Here is a 20,360-nt window from a genome sequence, read left to right on the forward strand (position 1 = left end):
AAACAAGTCCGATCCATGGAGGCCCCACCTCGCAACTTCCAGGACTTAAAGGATCTGCTGCTAACGTCTTGGTGCCAGATACCACAGCACACCTCCAGAGGTCTAGTGGAGTCCATGCCTCGACGGCATGGCATGGTTTTGGCTCCAAAAAGGGGACCTACACAATATTAGACAGGTGGTCATAATGTTATGGCTGATCGGTGTATATTGTGTGTGTGTGTGTGTGTATTTATACAGACTTATAGGTGGCCTCATTGAGCAGGAAGAACACAAGTGCAAAGTAACAACATGTGTGTTTCTGTAAGGGAGCTCATGTGCACATATGCATCCCCATGGCTTCAGAGTTATTGCTGGCGTGAACGCAGGAGGGTGAAGGGAAAGAAGTAGGCCCATCCTGGTCTACAGGGCCAGGCAGAATGTGACGGCAGATGGCAACAAAAGGTGTTGCAACACAGTGAGTGGGCAGGAAGACTAATGCACTGCAACATCCAAGAAGGTGGAACATTTGGCTGCTGACCTGCAGTCAGAACTCATTTACATCCCTCCCCTCGGAGGCACGCGGCACCCAGAACTGACCGAGGCGTCTGTGCAGCGGATCGTCCTCGACCTCGTTTCGTAAAGGGGGATAGGTTAACCAGGAGGTGCAGGTTTATTCAAAGCAGCCAGGAGAGGAAGGGGGAATAAAAGCAAAAGTGCCCTGGCTGGCTGCTTGAATAGATTACTTTGGTAACGTAAGGAGAGGAACATGTCAGATGTTGTAGCTAAAGGGGGACAAAGTATGTGCCCTGGTCCAAAATAACAAATGTGACACCTTGACTGTTTCCAAACTGCCGAGCTTCGGCCATTCCGTCTCAGGGTGAACACAAATGTCTGTAGTCCTGTGGGCTAGCATGGGAAGAGGCAGATTTCTTAGGAGACTGTTGGTTGAAATCAGAAATCAGACTTCCATGACATGGGGGGGTGTCCTTTGACACACACATGGAGCCTGTTATTGAAACTGAGGAATGGAAGCCCACGCCCTCTTAGCATCAGCCTGAAATATATCTGGACATGGTTTACGAGCCACAGTGCTCCCCATGTGGTAACAATGCAAACGAGTGTACCTTGAGCAGCAGCACACCCACTGGTAACATGAATGTTGGTGTAGAAGATCAATAAAAATGAACTTGTACTACCCTCTTGTGGTCAGGAAGAAAACTGATCTCTGCATACAGTACAGTGAAGGATCTCGGACTGCTAAAAGGAAAATTCGATCACCTTGAAGAGGTCTGATTAGTTACTGAAATATCATTCACGTATTTGGACTTCACTCTTTTCTGGCACAATCCAGAAATGGGCGACTCAAATCTGAAGCCACATTAACTTAAAGCAGTGAACGAGAGAGAGACAGAGAGGGAATCAGGACATAATGAATAGGACTTCTATTGTCTATGCTTTACATTAGGTACAATACCAGCATTAAACAGAAACAGAAACCAACAACAAACGCGTTAACAAACGTCACCCCAGAAGGTGGCAAAGCCAGTGTGGGAATCCCAGGTGGCGCACAAATGGTGGTAGAAGGTGGTCAGTTGGGCCAGGTGGAAGAACACCCCTTCCCCGCTGAGGTAGAAGGAGAAACGGCACAATTAATTGAGAGGGGAATGAGCTCTGTAGAACTGCTATATAGGAAACAAGATTGTAGGTAACAATGCATTACTGAGGTGGAAGATTCCCAATAAAATCTGATGTTCTGTTAGAGACCATAGAAATGTGTGCCTCACAACAGGAAAGGAATAGATAAGGGCTTACTCTTGTATTGTGGAAGGAACAGGAAAGTTAATTAGAAGCAGACTCTTTAATGATGTGGGAAACAACCAAAATGTATGTATTAAGTTGAAAGTAATTGGAGGTTGACCTGGGGCAGGACATAAATGGGAGACCTGGGGCCAGTTGAATAATCAGACTAACTATGTCTTAGTAGATTTAGAAGTTATAATAAAGTTTAAAAACACAGTCATGGTGAGTGTCAGTCTGTACCTTCAGAGGTGGGACAAACTATATCGACAAACTACAAACTAAACTACAAAATATCTGCAGAACTCCTGAAGAGTCCCCGAGCTGAATCGTCCTTCTCTTAAGGCTGCTGCAATCAACACCCTGCTGAAAACAGCTGCCTGCTGTCAAGATACTACGAAACGAGCTGCACGTACGTACATACTGATAATCAATCGATCAATCAATCAATTTTTATTTGTATAGCGCCCTTCGCAGGGTAGCCACAGAGCGCTTTACAGACTGGTAAACATACAACAAATGTACAGGAAAATAAAATAATACATAGATACAATAAAGTAGAATAAATATAGACCTGTAAACATTTTACATGATCTAGAATAAAGTGAGTGAACATTTAAGTAAATAAACCATTTAGGCACGGAGGAGAAAAAAACAAAAAAACTCCTATGGATGGCATGTAGGAGAAAATGAATCTCTGGGGGTCCACAGCTTAGGGCCCAGGCCTACTGGTTGCCTCCCCTCCAGGCAGTGTAGTTATTACAGCAGCAAGGAGATCAGAAAGATCTTTATCGGTGCTGCTGGCTGTGCTCTTCCCTCTGGAGGAGGCCTCTCGCTGGCCATCAGGGGTGGGGGGGTTGGACCATCAACAGCCTTTGGGTGGCGATGGCCCGTCAGACCTTGGGTGTGGATGCCCCGTTGGCCCTCCGTGGTGGGGTGCCCCGGAGGAGGGTTGTGCCAAGTTAGACTTCCATGGTAGGGGACTCAGAGGGGGCTGTTGCTGGAAGACAAGAAGACAGTCGTGCTCAGATACTGGTCATGCAGTGCAGGACATTTCCAAAGACAGTTGTGCAATTGCATGTCCATGGCACACCGGCGGCACTATGGGCTAGAAAAACAGAGACTGATTTAAAGGCTAAGACAGAGAGGGCATTTCTTACATTGGCTGGAAGATCGTTCCACAGCTTCGGGGCCCTATAACTGAATGCTCTACCACCTGCGCTTTTCTTGTGTATTTTAGGGAGCGCTAAGTAACCGGCTTCCTGGGATCTCAATGGCCGACCTGGAGTGTATTCCATAAGGAGATCTTTTAAGTAGGGAGGTGCCAGTCCCTTTAGTGATTTAAATGTTAATAAGAGCACTTTAAAGTCTATCCGCACGGGCAGCCAGTGAAGAGAAGCCAATACTGGAGTGATGTGTTCATGTGTTTCTGTTTTAGTTAGGATTCTTGCAGCAGCATTTTGGATAGAAATAGCAGAAATAGCTCTGTTTGTGCTGCCTGACAGAATGGCATTACAGTAATCCAATCTAGATGTAACAAATGCGTGTATCAATTTCTCAGTGTCCTGTAACGAGAGGAATTGTCTCAGTCTAGCAATGTTTCTAAGCTGGAGGAAGGAAGATCTCGACACATTCTGAATGTGTGATTCAAAGGATTGATTATGATCACAGATGACACCCAGGTTTCGTGCCATCTCCTTAGGGGAGAAATTAAAGTTATCATTACTCAGTGCATGATGAACAGTTCGATTTTTGTCTCCTAAAATTATGACTTCTGTTTTGTCAGAATTAAGCATAAGACATTTTTTTGTCATCCATGTTTTAATCTCAGACAGACAGCAGATTCGTTTTTCTAGGTCTACGGTGTTGCTAGGATTTACTGACAGATATAATTGTGTGTCGTCTGCGTAACTGTGAAAGTTAATATTATGTCGTCGAATGATATCACCTAGAGGGAGCATGTATAATGAAAAAAGTATAGGTCCGAGGACTGAGCCCTGTGGGACTCCGTACTTAACCTCAGTTACATTTGAGTGGTTCTCGTTAATCTGTACATATTGGAGTCTATTTGACAGATATGATTTAAACCATGACAGCACATTGTGGGACAGGCCAACACGGTTTTCAAAGCGGTGTATCAAGATTTTGTGGTCGATTGTGTCAAAAGCCGCACTTAAGTCTAATAAAATAATAACACTGGTGTGCCCTACGTCGGAGGACTGAAACACGCCATTCAATACTTTTAACAGGGCCGTTTCTGTACTATGGCCGGAACGGAAGCCTGATTGGAATTTTTCATAAAGATGATTATTGGTTAAAAAACCTTGCAGTTGGTTTGCAACTACTTTCTCTAGAACCTTAGGGTCGGCACTGGATTTCTTAAGAAGTGGTTTAATTACAGCTATTTTAAGCGATTCGGGAACAGATCCTGAGGATAAAGAGACATTAATAATATTGTGTATTATGTGAATAATTAATGTCAGAGATTGTTTTAGCAGTTTAGTGGGTATAGGGTCTAGTGCACAGGTTGTTGTTTTCATTTTAGTAATTAAGGAGAGCAATTCCTGGTGATTTACTGCGTTAAACGAGTCCAAGGTAGTCCGGGGCTGTGAAGGACTACATGTGTCGGCTATAGTATCTGTGTATGTTTCCTGTTCTATCTGTTTTCTAATGATGTCAACTTTGCTATTGAAATGATCCATGAAGTCACTGCAGGTGAAATTGGGGGGATAACCTCTGAAGGCTTTAGCTGAATTAGAGTAGTAGGCAGACCTAGCAGAGGACAGGGCTGCTTGTATCTTATTATACTGTCCTGCCATATGGAAGACCTCTAGTTTTGCTTCTCTCTATTTACGCTCACATCTACGGCATCCTGTTTCAGTGAGCCGAGTGTGCTTGTTAAACCATGGTGAGTGTTTTGTCGTTGTAATTTGTCGTGTCCTTAATGGGGCTACTGTATCTAAAGCAGTGCTTAGTGTATTATTGAAATTATGTAATAATTCATCTACAGATCCTATTTTGATAAAGCTAGCATTTGGCATCAGAGTAGTGAATTGATGAATAGCAGTGGGATTTAGGAAACGAGTTTCTATATTCCTCTCCTGTGTGTCTAATTCTACTCCAGGCAGCTCAAATGTAATAAGGCAGTGGTCGGAAATCATCTGGTTTTGGGGTGATATTATTAGGTTGTGAATCTCTACCCCACGGGTAATAACTAGTGTGTGATTGTGACGATGTGTGGGTCCTGACACAAAATACCAAGAACAGGCCTGTTGCAAATAAAAGCGTAAAAAATGTATTTAAAAACAACTGAAGAAGAAAAACAAGCACAAGACGAAGGTCGTGTAATTTAATTTGGTAATTTATCGTTTTGATTGCTGTACAGTATCTCAGTCGCTAGCTTGCATGTTGACTAAAGTAACTGTTTGAATGACGAAGACATTAAATGTGTAGCTAAACCACATGTCTGGTTGTGTGTTTTTTTTTCCTGGTTCACCTGACCTGTCACCACAAATGTTTTATTAAGATATGGTGGCTGAGTATTTGCAAGGTATGCCTTGAAAGCTCCCGGACGTCTGTCTCTTCCTGTCTAAATTGCAACCCGGAGTCCCACTACTTTGTGCATTGAGGAAACACACACCCCTCCCACTGGAATAATGCATATTATACTGAATTATCTATCATTGGTCTGTGTCATGTTTCTTAAATGGTTATAAAGTTTTATTTTAGCAGTTTCCATTTCTACAGTTTTTTATCTGAAACTATATACTTCTGCAACTCATACTGATCTCTATATTGATTAAATCCCTTTGTATTCATGTTTTTGCAACATATTGTTGTATTGTTTTATTAAATTATGAGGAGGCGCAGTCATGTTTCGTCATTGCTCAGGGAGGCTCGTTTTGACACAGTTTGAGATCCCCTGGTCTAGATAGACTTATTTAAACCTGCAAAGTGTCTAATAAATCTCAGTCAGGACCTTTGTTGACCGACAGACTACACATGATGGTGCTGCTGACTTTGCCTGGGGCAAAAAACTGTGCTGCCCAACATCGATCCTAATGAAAGAGTTATCTAGTGTGAAGTCCAACACAAATACAGCTGCATTGTCTGTCCCCCCAATCTAATGCTAACACATATAATCCCATTTTGAGCTGATCCACTATCCGGACTTGGCTTTCAATATTGACCTACATGACCTGTAACGCCATCATGCAGAATTACTGTATATTTGCAGAGTTGGGGTATCAGACCAGTTTGAATCAAAACGATTCGCCTTTAACAAACGAAATTCCAAGATGTAATGCTATGGGCTGCTAGACGTTTATTTGATGTATTTATTTTTAGGACAGCTTTAAGTTGGACTGGAGAACTACATGTCCCAGAGTGCACCGCGCGTACCTATTGTCCGCTGTGGAGGTCTCTGAGTGGCTGCCAGCTGCAGGAAGCAAAGCGACCCGATGTGATAAATGAGCTGAAAAAGTCTCTCACCAGCAGCTGTAGTTTCACGCACACGAATCAAGAAAGAGAGCAGTGTTTGATCATCACACCGACCCGCCTTTCAGCGATCGTTTCTTTGCAAAACTGATGGAAAGGCTGCTGGCGATTTGTCTCTTATTCGGCTCTTTACCGGCGGAAACTCGGGGTTTGGATGCCGAGACTGAGTTGACGACTAGCGATGGGGGCTGGTGAGTAACTTCAGCAGATCTTCATCATCATCATAACTCGCCGATATTGATTGCATTGCATCTGTCACAAGGATGCACAAGGATTCACAAGGAAGCAGAGGCGACCGCATCCTGGTCGCGTTCTTGCAGCGCAGACGTTCGCAGGTCTGCGCGGCTCCACCAATCGGATGGCCGAGATTGTGCAGATCTGCGGACATCTGCGCTACTCGGACGCAACTCCTGTGCTTTCTCTCCTCCGACTAACCGCACACACCGTGCATGTGTAGTGGCCATATGTTTGACGAGATAAGGATATGGCACCAGAATGATGGGACTGAACTCTAGATGTATGTATGCTCCCCTACACGATTTAAATGCACCCTTCCCTGTTGTAAAGGTTTCTAAAACGGTCTTGCAAATGGCTGAACACCACTAATAGGCTAATTGGCCACAAACACTAATCTACTTTGCACAATGTCCATCTCCGTCCAAACACAGGGTCTCCAGCCCAGAGTCCAGCCTGGCCGAGGAGGGCCCGTGCAGCATCGCGATCAGGGACCAGTCGCTGACCTACTCGGAGTTCATTGAAGAGTGAGTAGAGTGTGTGTACGGACTGTGGTACAACTCTGTGGTTATCTTTTTCCTGGAAGACTAATGTTGTCCGTTTACTTGTTTACAGATACGCTTATTCCAAGCCTGTCATAGTCAGAGGTCTGTCTGATAACACCGTGAGTAACCGCTTCAGTCACCGGGCATCTATGGGTTACTGCCTCACCTGCAGCTTTTCAAAATGTTGTAAACGTCGCTTAAATAAATATGTACATCTGAACTGTATATATATTTCCAGAATCCACTCCTCTTATTTGATGCCATGCCTTTGTTTGTAGTACAATATCATTATGCATGTGAAACGCACCTGACGGTCTTGTTCTGACGCACGTCCGTGTGTTTCACAGAAGTTCCGGTTCCTGTGCTCAAAGGCCGCCCTCCTGCAGCACTACGGGCCTCGGCTGGTCCGCCTGAGCACAGCCAACACCTATTCCTACAGGAAAGGTCAGTGGGATGCCTCCAGATCCCTGGCACTGCTGGGATGATAATGAATCAGCCTGGCACCGAAATATCGGAATCCTTGTGCTGAACTGAACACGTAATTGCAGCGTCCATGGGAGAGACCTTCCACTGGACCCCACTGCATAGCATCAGCAAGTCGCCTGCACCGTTTGGAGCCTGAACCCCAGCCCTAGTCGCCACCGTTTCAAGCCAGACCCCGGTTTCATCGCTGATGCAGAAATCTGCTCCGTTACTCAATATAATGCTCTCTTAACATCCTGTGATTGTCAATAAAGGTTTAATAATCATGTCTTTCAGTGGACGTGCCCTTCCAGGAATTCGTGGAGCGCCTGCTGAGGCCGCAGTCCCCGGACACCCTGGGCAGCGGTGAGTCCTTCTCCAAGTCGCTCCGCTTCGGTGTAACGCGTCTGCTGGATGTTGCGGGAACATGACACGAATCGCATTCACTTCAACGCAAACCGAACACTGTGGGTTTCGTATTTACAGACACGCTGTACTTCTTCGGAGACAACAACTTCACCGAATGGCACTCGCTGTTCCAGCACTACCGGCCCCCTCCCTACGCCCTCCCCCACACCAGTGGAGCCTACAGCTTTGGGATCGCAGGTGAGCCTCGGTCTGGGTCTCGAACCTGTACAGGTGAGCCGAGATGCTGCGTTTACTGCAGCACACCCCTGTTTGCATAGTACGGCCGAGAACAGGGTGTGTACTGTAGCGTAACCATGTGTAGGACACGTATAGGAGCTCCTTTCACCGTCTCCTCGCAGGATCTGTGACTCTGGCGTCCTGGTCTTAGTCTGTGTGACGTACGTCAGTCAGGACCATCTCACTCTTGAGTGGGAGGGGCTCTCTCTAAAGGTTGATCTGTCTTTCCTAGGGCCCGGAACAGGGGTCCCTTTCCACTGGCACGGCCCTGGCTATTCGGAGGTCATCTACGGGAGGAAGGTAATCAGAAAGGGACGCTTTCACTGGATCTGCTTGAACTAACCCACACCATTTTCAATTCAAACCCATCGGCAGATCCCCCCCCCCTTACTGTGTGTGTTTTCCCCCCAGCGCTGGTTTTTGTATCCACCTGAAAAAGAACCCCATTTCCACCCCAACCGGACCACCCTGTCCTGGCTAACGGACACGTACCCCTCGCTGCCCCCGGACGAGAGGCCCGTGGAGTGTACCATCCGCCCAGGGGAGGTGAGTGAAGCGTCATTGTAGCTGCTGGGGCTCCATTACAGTTTATAATAATGAAATTTCAGGGTCATTACAGACCTGATATTATACTAGGGAACTGAACAGCAGGTGATCAATACATTTTCCAAAATTTCAGTCATGAAAACTGAAACCAAAAAGGGGCCGAAGTCAAAGGCCCAACTGTTAGCTTTGTTGTACACTGTTTTACTGGTAAATACTGTTGCTGAATCACGGTTGCAGTAGCAGCTGTCTGACCTCTGCTCCTCTTGCTGCCAGGCGCTGTATTTCCCTGACCACTGGTGGCACGCCACTCTCAATTTGGACACCAGTGTCTTCATCTCCACCTTCCTGGGGTGACGTCTTGATTCCGTAGGCGCCGAGTCTGCTTCTCGCCGGCTTCTAAGGAAGAGGACTCGATTAACCTAAAACCACACGACCTTTGGGACGCATTTTGACCCCTCACGTGGCCAGTTTGTGCTAAAGAAGGGCTCAGAGCCGAAGTGAACCCGAGTCCCAGCTCTAATTCAAGGTCCATCACCACGCTGACATGGTTTATTTTTGACACAATGATGATCAGGGTTAGGGGGCTCCACTAAGAAATAAACGGTAATACACTAAACACAATTATAAACACAACATGCAACGATTTTAAAGATTTACAGTTCATATAAGGAAATCAGTCAATTGAAGTCCATTCACTCAAGTTGTGAGGGGGGCGTGCGATGGGCTGCTGACCACAGGACTGTCCACCAGAGCTGCAGTCGGGTCCAGACCCTGGCGAGGACGATGAGCCGCAGATGAGCTTCCCCGAGATGCTTTCTGATCATTTGTGTAGAAGTTTTTCTGTTGTGCGAACCCACGGTGTCACCGGCTGTTCGGTGAGGCTGGTCTCAGATGATCGGGCAGGTGGAGAAGCTGGATGTGGAGTCCTGGGCTTATAGTAGAGCAATTAACATTCAATTCTATGGCAGCAGCTCTGGTGGACATCCCTGAAGTCGGTAGCCAATCGCACGCTCCCTCACAACGGGAGACATCCGTGGCATTGTGTTGCGCGACAAAACTGCACTTTTTAGAGCAGCCTTTTGTTGTCCCCAGCACAAGGTGCACCTGTGTAAACGTTCATGCAGTTTAATCGACTTCCTGATACGCCACACCACTCTACCTCTGCACCAAAACCAAAAATTGTAGTAGAATCTTCCTTTGTAACTGCCAGTCCCTCTGCATGTGTGTGTTATAATCTGTTTATTGTATTACTTGATTTTGTATAGGTCAACTTTTTATGCAAGATGTCTTGAAAGTAATAACATTTTATTTGGCAGATGCCTATTACCTGTCAGGTGGATGGGTTTTCTTGGAGAAAGAGCGCAATGTTCACTAACAGGGATGTAAACAAACGTGTGCACAACATGCGAGAGAAATAACCCCTGGGCTCTTTTATTTCAGCTCCTGAAACACGGGACCAACACTTGTTGCGTTTATATTTTTGTTCAGTATATATTTTTCAATTGGTTTATTCAAAGATTTAATTGAATAATTTAAAGACACGAGTGGAGGCTCTGCCAACGCTGGACCTGAGGACATCCGATTACACTGGCCTCTGTTCTTCTGCAATAAAAATCTTCATGCAGTACAAGGTCTCCTTTGCCGTTTGAACAGCAATTCAAAAGAAGAAACAAGTATGTCCTTGGTTTGTAATATATAATCTTTATTAACTCACCATATTTAAGATTAGATACCACTTGGTTGCAGTGAAAGCCACTGGATCGGAAGGCGAAACAGCTGGCTGATTACGTGACATTCATATCGACACCGACCAATAGATACAACGGGCTTGCCCCGATGACGGTGACACGGAAACACAACAAACACCAGTCTGCCGATTTCAGAACGGAGAGGGGGAGAAAAAAATAATAAAGTGAGGATATGGGTCTATGACACAGAAAAGCAGGCAACAACCACACAATCACAAGTGACCTGCCCCAGAGGAGGGGTCTGTAAACCAACGTGGTCTTCACCGCAGAAATCTGAGCTGCTGCTATCACAGTTACCTTGAGGGGTTTACTAGTTTAAATCATAAAGGGCGAGTATCTCATATAGACCACGGTTTTGCAAAAACAAAGCCTCAACGGTGCTCTGTTTCAGAACATCGTCAACTAGGATAACGCACGTGCTTTATGGAAGAAAGTGGCTGCACAGTCTGTCGTGGCAAAGACGTTATACTGATGAGAGAACATCCTACATCCTCTCTCTCTCCTCTGCTCCAGTAAAGCAGCACTAGACCACGACCTAAGAGTGTCAAAGACCACGGCAGCCCATGGCGAACGCGGGAGGAACGGGCCTGCATAGCGTACATCTGTAAATCGGAGCTGGAACGCACAACAGAAACATATATGAGGTCTTCAGTATCGAAATGAACAAACCCAGCAGCGGAGAAAATAACAAAGACGTCGTTTCAAACCCAGAAATCACAGGTGAGGAAATGGCTGCTGGAAGCTGGAAGCTGGGAGCCACACTTTCAAACGAGCGTTGGCTGAAAGCAAAGCAAAGGCTGTGAGGGCTGCAGAGTTGGCCTTACTTTTTGCAGAGGTCAGACACAATGCAAACAACTTCTGTCTGCTCTGCCAAAACAAAGTTGTGCGTTCAATTGTGTCGACATTTCCGATAAAGAAGTCGTATCTTTAAAAAAAAAAAAAAGGTATCAATACATAAACCCTGAAAAGGTGAATGACATAAATCTAACAAACAGCTTTGAAAACGTTTACGGATCCTAACATATTGACAAGATATCCTGCAGATGTTAATGTGATTTAAAGATCTAGAAGATTCTTATGCCAGTTGTAATAATTTAAGTTTTGTTTCACCTCATACCTGTGAGGCGTTGCTGCACACAAAACAAAACAAAAAAACACCCAAATCGGGCATGCTCAACATTTCTGTGTTCTCAGAGAACAGGTAGCTGTAGATGTAAACGACACATTGCAATAGACAAAGCCAGGTTTCCAGTGAACACTAAACTGGCCACACTATCCAGGTCCTGACTGTGCGATTGTGCATCTCTGTTGTACGAACGGGGCTCAAGGGATACAGCATCAGGCATGATTAAAAAGGAGACTTCAGCCCCTGGAAACATGAGTGACTCGTAATAATCTGAACATCTGGTGAATAAAATCGTGGGGAAAAGAAAACACCTTGTCAAGCAAATTTATTTACAAAGCAACAAATGAAAAAAAAAAAAAAAAAATGATGATGTCAAGCACAACAGAAAAGTCGGAGATCAAATACAAACGCACCTGCACTGAACCGCAGTGACGTCTGTATACCAGTGATGTCCAACGTTTGTGGGCCATCAGCTGTCCAAACGGTCTCTGAATTGGGATTTAATTTTTACTTGTGATGCTCCTAGCAACAACTTAGTAAGTGTGCCTCCAGTTTCTCCCTTTCCACCTTTCCTCGTTAAAGACGACCAAATTATCGATGATCCAAAATCATCTCCAGGAAACAATCCTCTTTTTTTCCTGTGCATCTCTCTGTATAACATCAATTTTAAATTTTCTAGTTCTAATTCTTAGCTACATAAAACCAATTTATAACCAAGTTCAATGGGTACAACTAGAAAAAGCTCAACTACTGTCGTTTAGTGGGACAAAGCATTGATCTTCGCCGACAGAGACGCAACACCACATTCAGATAATAAAGTGCTGCGCTTCCACGCCATATGTGATGCACAAGGTTATCAGAAAAGGGAAAACAGAGTTCTAAGGTAACTTGATTCCTGGCAGGTTTGTTATTAAAACTGAACTTAAAGATGACATTTTTTCAATCGGGCAAAGATTGATTTCAGGAGACCTACTTTAAAACCGAATCAATATAACGCAACGATTATTAATGTTTTGAGGTGCAGCGATTTGTGTCTTGGGTGCAGATTCCTAAAAGCATGTTGTGTGTGTGTGTGTGTGTGTGTGCGCGTGCGCGTGTGTGTGTGCGCGCGTCGAGGACGGTGCACTACTGGGCACGGGTGCCGGTGAGGGGGGGGCTCCCACTAAGACATCAATTGTCAGTTTTGAAAAACTGGCTTTAAACCTTACCAATACTATTCCACTGTGGGAAAACAGATACACAGGACGACAGAAGTACTACAGTGCTAGATTACAATGGCATCACCGCAATGCCATCACTCTGTGAACGCATACGCAATTTGCCAAGACCGCGCGAGACGACTTTAACCATTGCCACGGCAAGCCCAGACCTCCTGCATTACTTTATGTTATTTTATATTATTTTAGGAGAGTCTTTTACCATCTCCTGCTATATTCTCTTCCACTCGATTTAGGGAGGGTTTTTTATCTATTTTTTGGGGGTAGATTGCCTACATTTGTATTTGCTTCGGGGAACAGGAGCATTCAGATTCGGCGACTTCAATACCAGTTTCCACTTTACAGTGCTGTTGCGGTTACTTTCCAACGAGGAATCAAGGCAAATGAACAGCAAGGCAGACATTATTACGCATATTTGGTGACATAACAGCAACTTCACAATGGAGAGCACGGGTTCTCTCGTACACGAGTCTAGAAGTGGAAACTGACCTGTGCCATGCCCCCTAGGCTGTCTTTTCTACGACGGACCGATAACTAAACTGTACTCTTGGCTCATTTGTGCAGTACACAGGACCCATGAGTTGTGACTAAGACATGGGCCATCAGGTGTCTTCTCATGTCATGTGTACAAAACTGCCTCCTTGCAACAGTGCAGGTCTTTGTACAGTCGTATTTCTGTAGGCAGAATCATCCTAAAGCAACCTGATCAGCTGGGACAAAGACACCCCTTGCTCAGTGGTTAGGCAACAGACTTGGGTTAATGGGATGACGATGCGGATTGAGCTGGGGCAGACAATGCAAATAATGAGGTTTTAGAAATGCATTAAAATCAGACTGAACTAAGGATTAACTGTACCTTTTCATGTGAATCAGTTTAATATGCTTCCACTGGATCACCTGCATTCACTTCATATTTATATATACACACTGGAGCAAAGTTTCCAATTAAGAATGTAAATCAGTGGGAAAATGAACAGATTCTCTGAGACATTGCTCGTGTCTGCAGGTACTCAAACTCATTAATGTTAGTTTTCTTTGTTCGCTCTGTGGGAGATACAGCTATTAATTATATGACACTGGAGACCATGTGTGCCACATAACAATAGTGTAGAGGAGTTATTTAAATTACCCAAAACAATTATAATCAGAAGAAAAAAAATATATTACATTTGGTAGCAATTCTAGCATCAGCATATTTCTTTTGGCAGACTAGCGTCCTTTAGCATCCTACAGATATATGCAATCTTTGAAGATTAGTCTTATAAAGAATAGTATATATCTTTGCACCGGCTCACTGTCCAAATGATCGCAACCAACTGTAATATAATGTAGAAGAAAGGCAGCCGAATTCAGTGGCATGCTTTCACACAGCAGTCCCCCCAATCCGAGCAATGCATAGAAGCCATCGCATCTCGTGCAAACGCAGAAACGCACACCGTCCGGCTGTAGTGCAGGCTTTCCCTTCAATCAAACGCGTAATTGGAGGTTTATCACAGCCCTCCTTATTTTATTAACCCGCCGATTCTCGGGACACTCGGAGAAGCCCGGGGTCTGGGACATGGGAACCGAATAGAATAAAAGAATAATTAAAAGAGCAAGAAAGCTGGTTTGCGAAGAGATCAGAGACTCATCTTCTGTTGCATTTAGAAACCATTTCCATCAAGGGTGGTCTCATCTCTATAACCCAGCCTCGACAGTGGGGGTCCTCGCCTGGCAGGCCAGTGCAAAGCTACCGAAGTAAACGTCTGTTGACACGGCCCTACATTTCACTGAAAAACATCCAGCTGCAGGGCGACCCTTTTCAGAAACTATCCACTTCACACTCAACCAAGTCCAAATGACGCTGAAAACAGGTATCGATGCAGTCCTGCAGACCACGCTTTTCAATTGTTTCTCCTTAAATGTTTCCCTACAAAGCAATTGTTGGCATTTATTTACACTAGTTTTCCCACAAAAGCTCCTACACTTGGCAGAGAACAGCAGGGGGGGGAGAGGTGACCGTTTATTACACGGGTTCTCCAGGCGCTCCGTCAGCCAGACAAGAGTTAATCCTTATTTCTATCCACTAATAACCACAATTAAAAAAAACTGAATTCAATGTGGAAACGGTCCAGCGAACACAGATGATGAGATGGTTTGTGGGTGGTTTAGGAATATGGATGAAGAACTAAGATTAAAAACTTAAAAAGAGCCATGAAATAAGGGTTAAGGACCTTTTGTTGCTTTTAAAGGGGATCTGGGAGCTTCAGGGAGGACAAAGGAGGAGGAACACGCAGCTCACAGATGGCCCGCGCTCCGGTAAGGCAGTCTGTGGCGCGGCCGCTGCGTTAAAGTGCAAATCCAGGAGGGCATATCGGTTTGTTTTGTTTGTTTCTTTCTTTCTTTCGCTTTGCTCCGTCTCCAGCCCCGTGCAGTTCAGTAATCCTCCACCCAGCCATTCTCCGAGATGAAGGCGTCGATGACCTCCTTCATGGCCAGGTTGGGGATCAGCTGGTCTTGGGTCAAAGGGCTTCGGGTCACCGGGTCGAAGTGTCCGACTCGCTGCGGCACCAGAAACAGAAACAAGGCGTCACTGACAGATGCACATGGCCAAATAAATCCCAGCCCACCCCCAAACCAATTTAGAGCTCGGCCAAACACTACAGTTGACCGATTATGAACGGGCCGATCATGGCAGCTGCAGAAACCCTTTACTGTGCCGGCGAAGGGATCACAAACGCCCCGCTGCGTTAAAACATTTGAGCTCTGCCACCTTTAGCGGCCGTGATGTTACCTGTAGATGCTCCTCTATGTCTTTGCGGTCATACGTGATGCCGCTGGGCGTTATACAGGGCTCCCTCATGAGCTCAAAGCTGATCTTGCCGCACAGGTAGTCTGGAATCTCACGTTTCTGTGGAAAGAGGAGAACACAGCGCATCAGTGTGGGGGCGGGGTGTCAAAACACACACGTCCCCAGCGACAAAAGCACAGAGAGAAATCTCTCTCCTGCTGCAGACCTTAAGTGTTAAAAAGCTCCGGCACTAGGGGGGAGCGAGTTTGGAATTTCCTGTTGGGGTATTTTTACACACCCACATATTTCCGGTCTTAATCGGGAAGCTCACCTTTCTTTTCTCGTCCACCTGAGAGAATAACTCCTCCATGTCCGACAGGTATTTATCCTGTTCAAGAGACAGAGAGAGGGGCTGTGAGAAAGCAGGAGGCACCAAGAAAGATCTGCCACCGCATCCAAAACAAACTGGCCACATCTGTATCTCACAGGGCAGAACTGCAGCTTCATTTCAGTTTGGAACACATTCGCTTCCTTCTAGGACATTCAACAACACGCATGTTATTAATCTGACAGCTGTCGTTCTGTCGTACGCGGGGATTGCTGCACCCGTGCTGCCAGGGGGTTCCCGAGACTCACGTGCTTGGCCTGGATCTTGGCCAGTTCGTTCCTGCTCCTGTTGTCCTCCGAGCTGCCCTCCTGCTCGTCCCGGTGTCCCTCCAGCTCCCTGTGGGACGCATCAGAGACGCACATTAGAAGGAGATCGCTACAGGACGAATTACACCCCCCGCTCCAGAACCGGGACCCGACCAGGACCGATACCGCGGGCCTCCGCACGCGCCTCCTGCAGCCGCGCTGGAGTTGAATCGTAATCGGCCTCACCTCTCCTTCTCCGCCAGGATGAGCTTGGTGAGATAGGCGTGCAGCTCGTTCTCTTGGTTGATGCGCTTCTCCTCGATGTTGTTCCAGCGCTTCTTCTTGGCTATCCTGAGGGCGCTGGGGATGTCGTCGCCGAAGTTCAGCCGCTGCTCCTTGGCCAGGTTGTACGCTGGAACACAGGAGGCCCCACACTGACTGCGCTGCTCAGAAACTTCACCATTTTTTGTATTACTCCAAATTCAGATTCTCCCACACGACACAGCCGATCTAAAAACCCCTCTGACCTCTCTGCAGGTTGCCAATCGCCTCGTCGTAGTTCTCCATCTCCAGGTGGCACTGGCCCAGGAAGAAGTGAGCCTTGACCGACTGGCTGTCCAGCTCCAGGGCGTGCTTGCAGTCCGCCAGGGCCTTGTCGTGCTGCTGCAGCTTCACGTAGCACAGGGCCCGGTTGGTGTAATACACGGCCACCGACGGGTTGCGGTTCTGAGAGGAAACAAGAACACGGAGGCTGGGTCAGAGGCCAGAACCCCACCACCACCGAGAATGGAGGCGATTCATGAATTACAATAGCAGAAACGTTTTAGAACATGTTATATTATTGCAATGACTTCAGATCAAACAGAAATGTAATTACTATGGCTTTGCTGTAGCAGGTGGCTGCTTCCTGGTACTTGCGGTTGAGGAAGAGCCGGTTGCCCTGCTCTTTCAGCTCCTGGGCGGAGGCGCTTTTCTCGGGGCTGCCTGCCATCTTCTCCGCCAACCCCGCCGCGCCCGCTCCGCTCTGCTTCCCAATCTTGCTCCCCGTGTCTCCGGCTGGGCACCCGGCACTCTCTCGGGCTGCGTCAGGCTGAATCCCCCCCCTGCCACCAGCTCCCTGGGGGGCACGACGAGAGGACAGTCAAGGACACGAGGCAGTACAGCACACCCTGGAAGCAAACAACCCCCTCCCCTCTACCGATCAGGGCAATCAGCTTCACACTGAACAGACCTCACGGACGGGGTATTTAAACCCCGTCTGAGCGAAAGCGAGAGTGCCGAGTCGGAGTCGTCTGCCGCCGAAATGTAATTTATGGATTCCAATTGGTACAAGAGCACAGAATCTGAAGCGTCCGACTCCGCTGCTCACTGGCGGTCTAATTCGCTGGCACAGCACTCCTAATACGGCTCATTAGGTCTTAAAATGATGTACCTACAGTTAAGGCTTCACAATTCATGAACAACAACAACAAAAGAATATGCATTTAATTATAAGCGTGTATTTCAAAACTCAGCATTCTCTCATTTCCAACCACAGCTTTTTTTTCCTCCTTCACACTGGAACTTTGAAGCAAGAAAGTAAGGTTAAAGTCGATATCTTTATTAGTATTAAACCTAGCTATAGCCAGTCATTTAAGGATAGTTTAAGTATCACTTAAGGCTTGTACATAAATCACATCCCTGTTAGATATACCCCCCCACTTCACAAACATTAATGTGATAAGTCTTTGCTTACATATGTATTGTTGGCAGTCCTACCGTTTTACTGCAACTTCTCCAACATCCACCCCTCCCTGTAGCACGTCTCTAGGACTTAACTGGATTAGGTTGGATGTATGCTTATTGTATCGGGTATTGATTATCACTGCACTTTATAATGCTTTTAAATGATTCTTGTGTAAACTGGATAAGGGCGTCTGCGAAGAAATATGTAATATAATATATGGTTGATGAGGTGCTTTAAACGCCCGATGGCACTGCCTGTACTTCTCTTGCTTTCCATAAAATGTGCAGAAGAGGAGAACAACCCTAAAACCAAAGGATTCCCTACACTGTGTATTAAACTGTAGTGTAAAACAAGCCCATAAAGTCCCTCAACATATACATCACATTCTGGCCAGGGAAAACGTCAGATGGAGTGAGAAACAGATGTGTACAGGTGTGGCACTGGGACAATTGTGTGTGGTTACAACGCATCTGAAGCTATTGTCATTTGTAACATCCATACCATTGCATTCTTTTATTTTACTGGCTTTAGAAGGTCGTTGAACACAGAAATTCAACTTAGACGATCCACGCCCCCCCAAGACATTATTTCCACTAGACTCCGTCCAGAAAGATTCAGAGCTGATCCGACAATATTAAATGTGATCAAAGCAGTCTTGGGAGGAAGTCTACACCATGCACGGCTCTCACACCCTTTGCGGGGTCATGAAGCAGCCGATGGACTGGCGTCAGTCCGGGCTGCTGGCCTAGTGCCGAAACATCAGCCACGCCACCGAGGTCTGGGCTCCCCTGGCTGCAGTAAAGCCACCATCAGCACCCGTCCTGCAGCAGCTGTATAGCATGGACACTGCGTGGCACCGGGCTGGCAGATCGCCTCCCTCGGCTGCACACCAGAGACCCTGTCGGTAAGGGAGCAGCTGCTGTACCCCGCACACCCCGAGCCTCACCTGGCCACTCGACCCCCTTCCCCTCCCTCAGCCGGCGGTCTCACACGTCTCTCCCTCGCCGGCGGTGCGGTTATTTCGTTAGGGCTGATCCCGGGTGGGTGAATCGATACCTCCTGCTCCCACCGACCGGTAGGGGATGCGCACTCGTCCCCGGTGGCGCAGCTGTTTCCCTCGGCTGCTATCCACAGGCGACGTCGCGGTTCCGCACAGTGCGGGGGCCTGCTGGGGCTGCTGCCTCCGAGGCGGCGTCTCTCTGGCGTGCGGTGCGGGACTTTCACTCACACAAGCGGCGGGGACGGGGCTGCTGCCATCGTGTGTCTTGAGCGGCGGGTCTCGGTGCGGGTCTCTCCTCCAGCGGCGCGTCCGGCTGCCTCTTGTTTTGACGAGGCGACACTACCGGAAGTGCTGTCGAGTCAGCCCCGTCCCACCCGGAAGTACAGCGGTGGCGCTCCCGTGCGCAGATGTTCGCAGTTCTGCGCAGACCCGCAGAATCGCGGCGATCCCATTGGTCCAGAAGAGCAGAGCTGCGGATATCTGCGCTACACTAAATGCGCTGCAGCAACTGTATTAAAATCGGGGTCCGCACATCCTGATGCTTGCTTTTTAACAATTGGATTGATGATTACGTTACTGCATTTAAACTCAGTGCGGTTGTTTGTGTAGATGACTAAAATATATAGTTCAACCAGTGAATTTCTGAAGAAAATCGCTTTAAAAACTCACATTTCAATGTGCATCTTTGCCTCTTGGATGCTATAGGTTTACTACCAGCCTCTAATGTATTTGTTTTGGTAATGTTGATTAGTTCATAATCCACAACAGAAAATGGACTTCTGACAGATATATCGGCTTACTACTTAATATGCCAATGTAATATGTACATACATGACTAAATATTGGACTTGTGCTGTGAGATCTACTTTCAAAAACTTTCTATAGTTGTAAACAGCAAAGACAAGCGAGCATAAACCATAAGCAAAAGGCACATTACATTTTGAATACTCTTTCAAAAGGTCTGATTAAAGAACAATTTTCACATTTTAATATAGTTAGTGCTTTTATGGCACTCAGCTAATCCAGCAGAGGGCTGAATTGTGCTGCTTTATCACACACTGCCTCCTGGTACCAGATATGCTGTAAAAGTAGCTGCTGTGATGTTTACCTTAGAAAATAAAGTATTTAAATCCTGAGTGCAGGCTTTTGTATTGTATTCATATCAGATTAATGTCAGTTTCTTCTTGTTTTTGCATTAAATGTTCTGCAATTCAGTAAATGCACAATTCTCAGGCAAACACAGTCAGCCTGATGTTGCCTCATTTAATTTTAATTCAGTGTTTGGTTCTTCAAATGGAGTTTCAATCTGAGTTTCAGTAAACAAGGACGTGCTGTCAGCACTTCAAGACTGGAGAAAGAAAAGCAGTTGCACAATTGGTTTCCCATACTTCACACCCTGTGAAATACGCTGTGTTGTATTAACATGATTTATGTC

General features: G+C 46.4%; 2 protein-coding genes across 4 annotated transcripts; one reads left to right on the plus strand and one right to left on the minus strand.

Moving 5' to 3' along the window:
- The first annotated feature begins 6,190 nt into the window (after nt 1–6,190).
- jmjd8 (jumonji domain containing 8) lies at nt 6,191–10,335 on the plus strand. 2 transcript variants are annotated; one of them, XR_010804912.1, is made up of 10 exons: nt 6,191–6,464; nt 6,942–7,034; nt 7,123–7,171; nt 7,400–7,496; nt 7,812–7,880; nt 8,001–8,120; nt 8,392–8,459; nt 8,571–8,705; nt 8,979–9,231; nt 10,146–10,335. XR_010804912.1 is itself a non-coding variant. In XM_066690192.1 (9 exons), exons 1-9 carry the CDS (start codon nt 6,364–6,366, stop codon nt 9,057–9,059), a joined length of 813 nt encoding a protein of 270 aa, XP_066546289.1. In that variant the 5' UTR covers nt 6,191–6,363; the 3' UTR covers nt 9,060–10,335. The 2 variants fall into 2 exon arrangements, 1 of the variants encoding a protein (XP_066546289.1); XM_066690192.1 differs by having other exon boundaries at nt 8,979–10,335.
- A 4,660-nt stretch (nt 10,336–14,995) lies between these two features.
- On the minus strand, nt 14,996–19,279 carry stub1 (STIP1 homology and U-Box containing protein 1). 2 transcript variants are annotated; one of them, XM_066690190.1, is made up of 8 exons: nt 18,872–19,279; nt 17,077–17,316; nt 16,727–16,925; nt 16,446–16,611; nt 16,203–16,290; nt 15,898–15,954; nt 15,570–15,686; nt 14,996–15,337 (listed from the first exon to the last, which is right to left on the minus strand). In XM_066690190.1, the coding sequence occupies exons 2-8, from the start codon at nt 17,188–17,190 to the stop codon at nt 15,212–15,214; spliced, it is 867 nt and encodes a 288-aa protein (XP_066546287.1). In that variant the 5' UTR covers nt 17,191–17,316; nt 18,872–19,279; the 3' UTR covers nt 14,996–15,211. The 2 variants fall into 2 exon arrangements, with proteins under 2 accessions (XP_066546287.1, XP_066546288.1); XM_066690191.1 differs by having other exon boundaries at nt 18,916–19,144.
- Nucleotides 19,280–20,360: the final 1,081 nt, after the last annotated feature.

Source organism: Amia ocellicauda, chromosome 17 (assembly GCF_036373705.1).
Source record: "Amia ocellicauda isolate fAmiCal2 chromosome 17, fAmiCal2.hap1, whole genome shotgun sequence".
NCBI classification, from domain to species: Eukaryota; Metazoa; Chordata; class Actinopteri; order Amiiformes; family Amiidae; genus Amia; species Amia ocellicauda.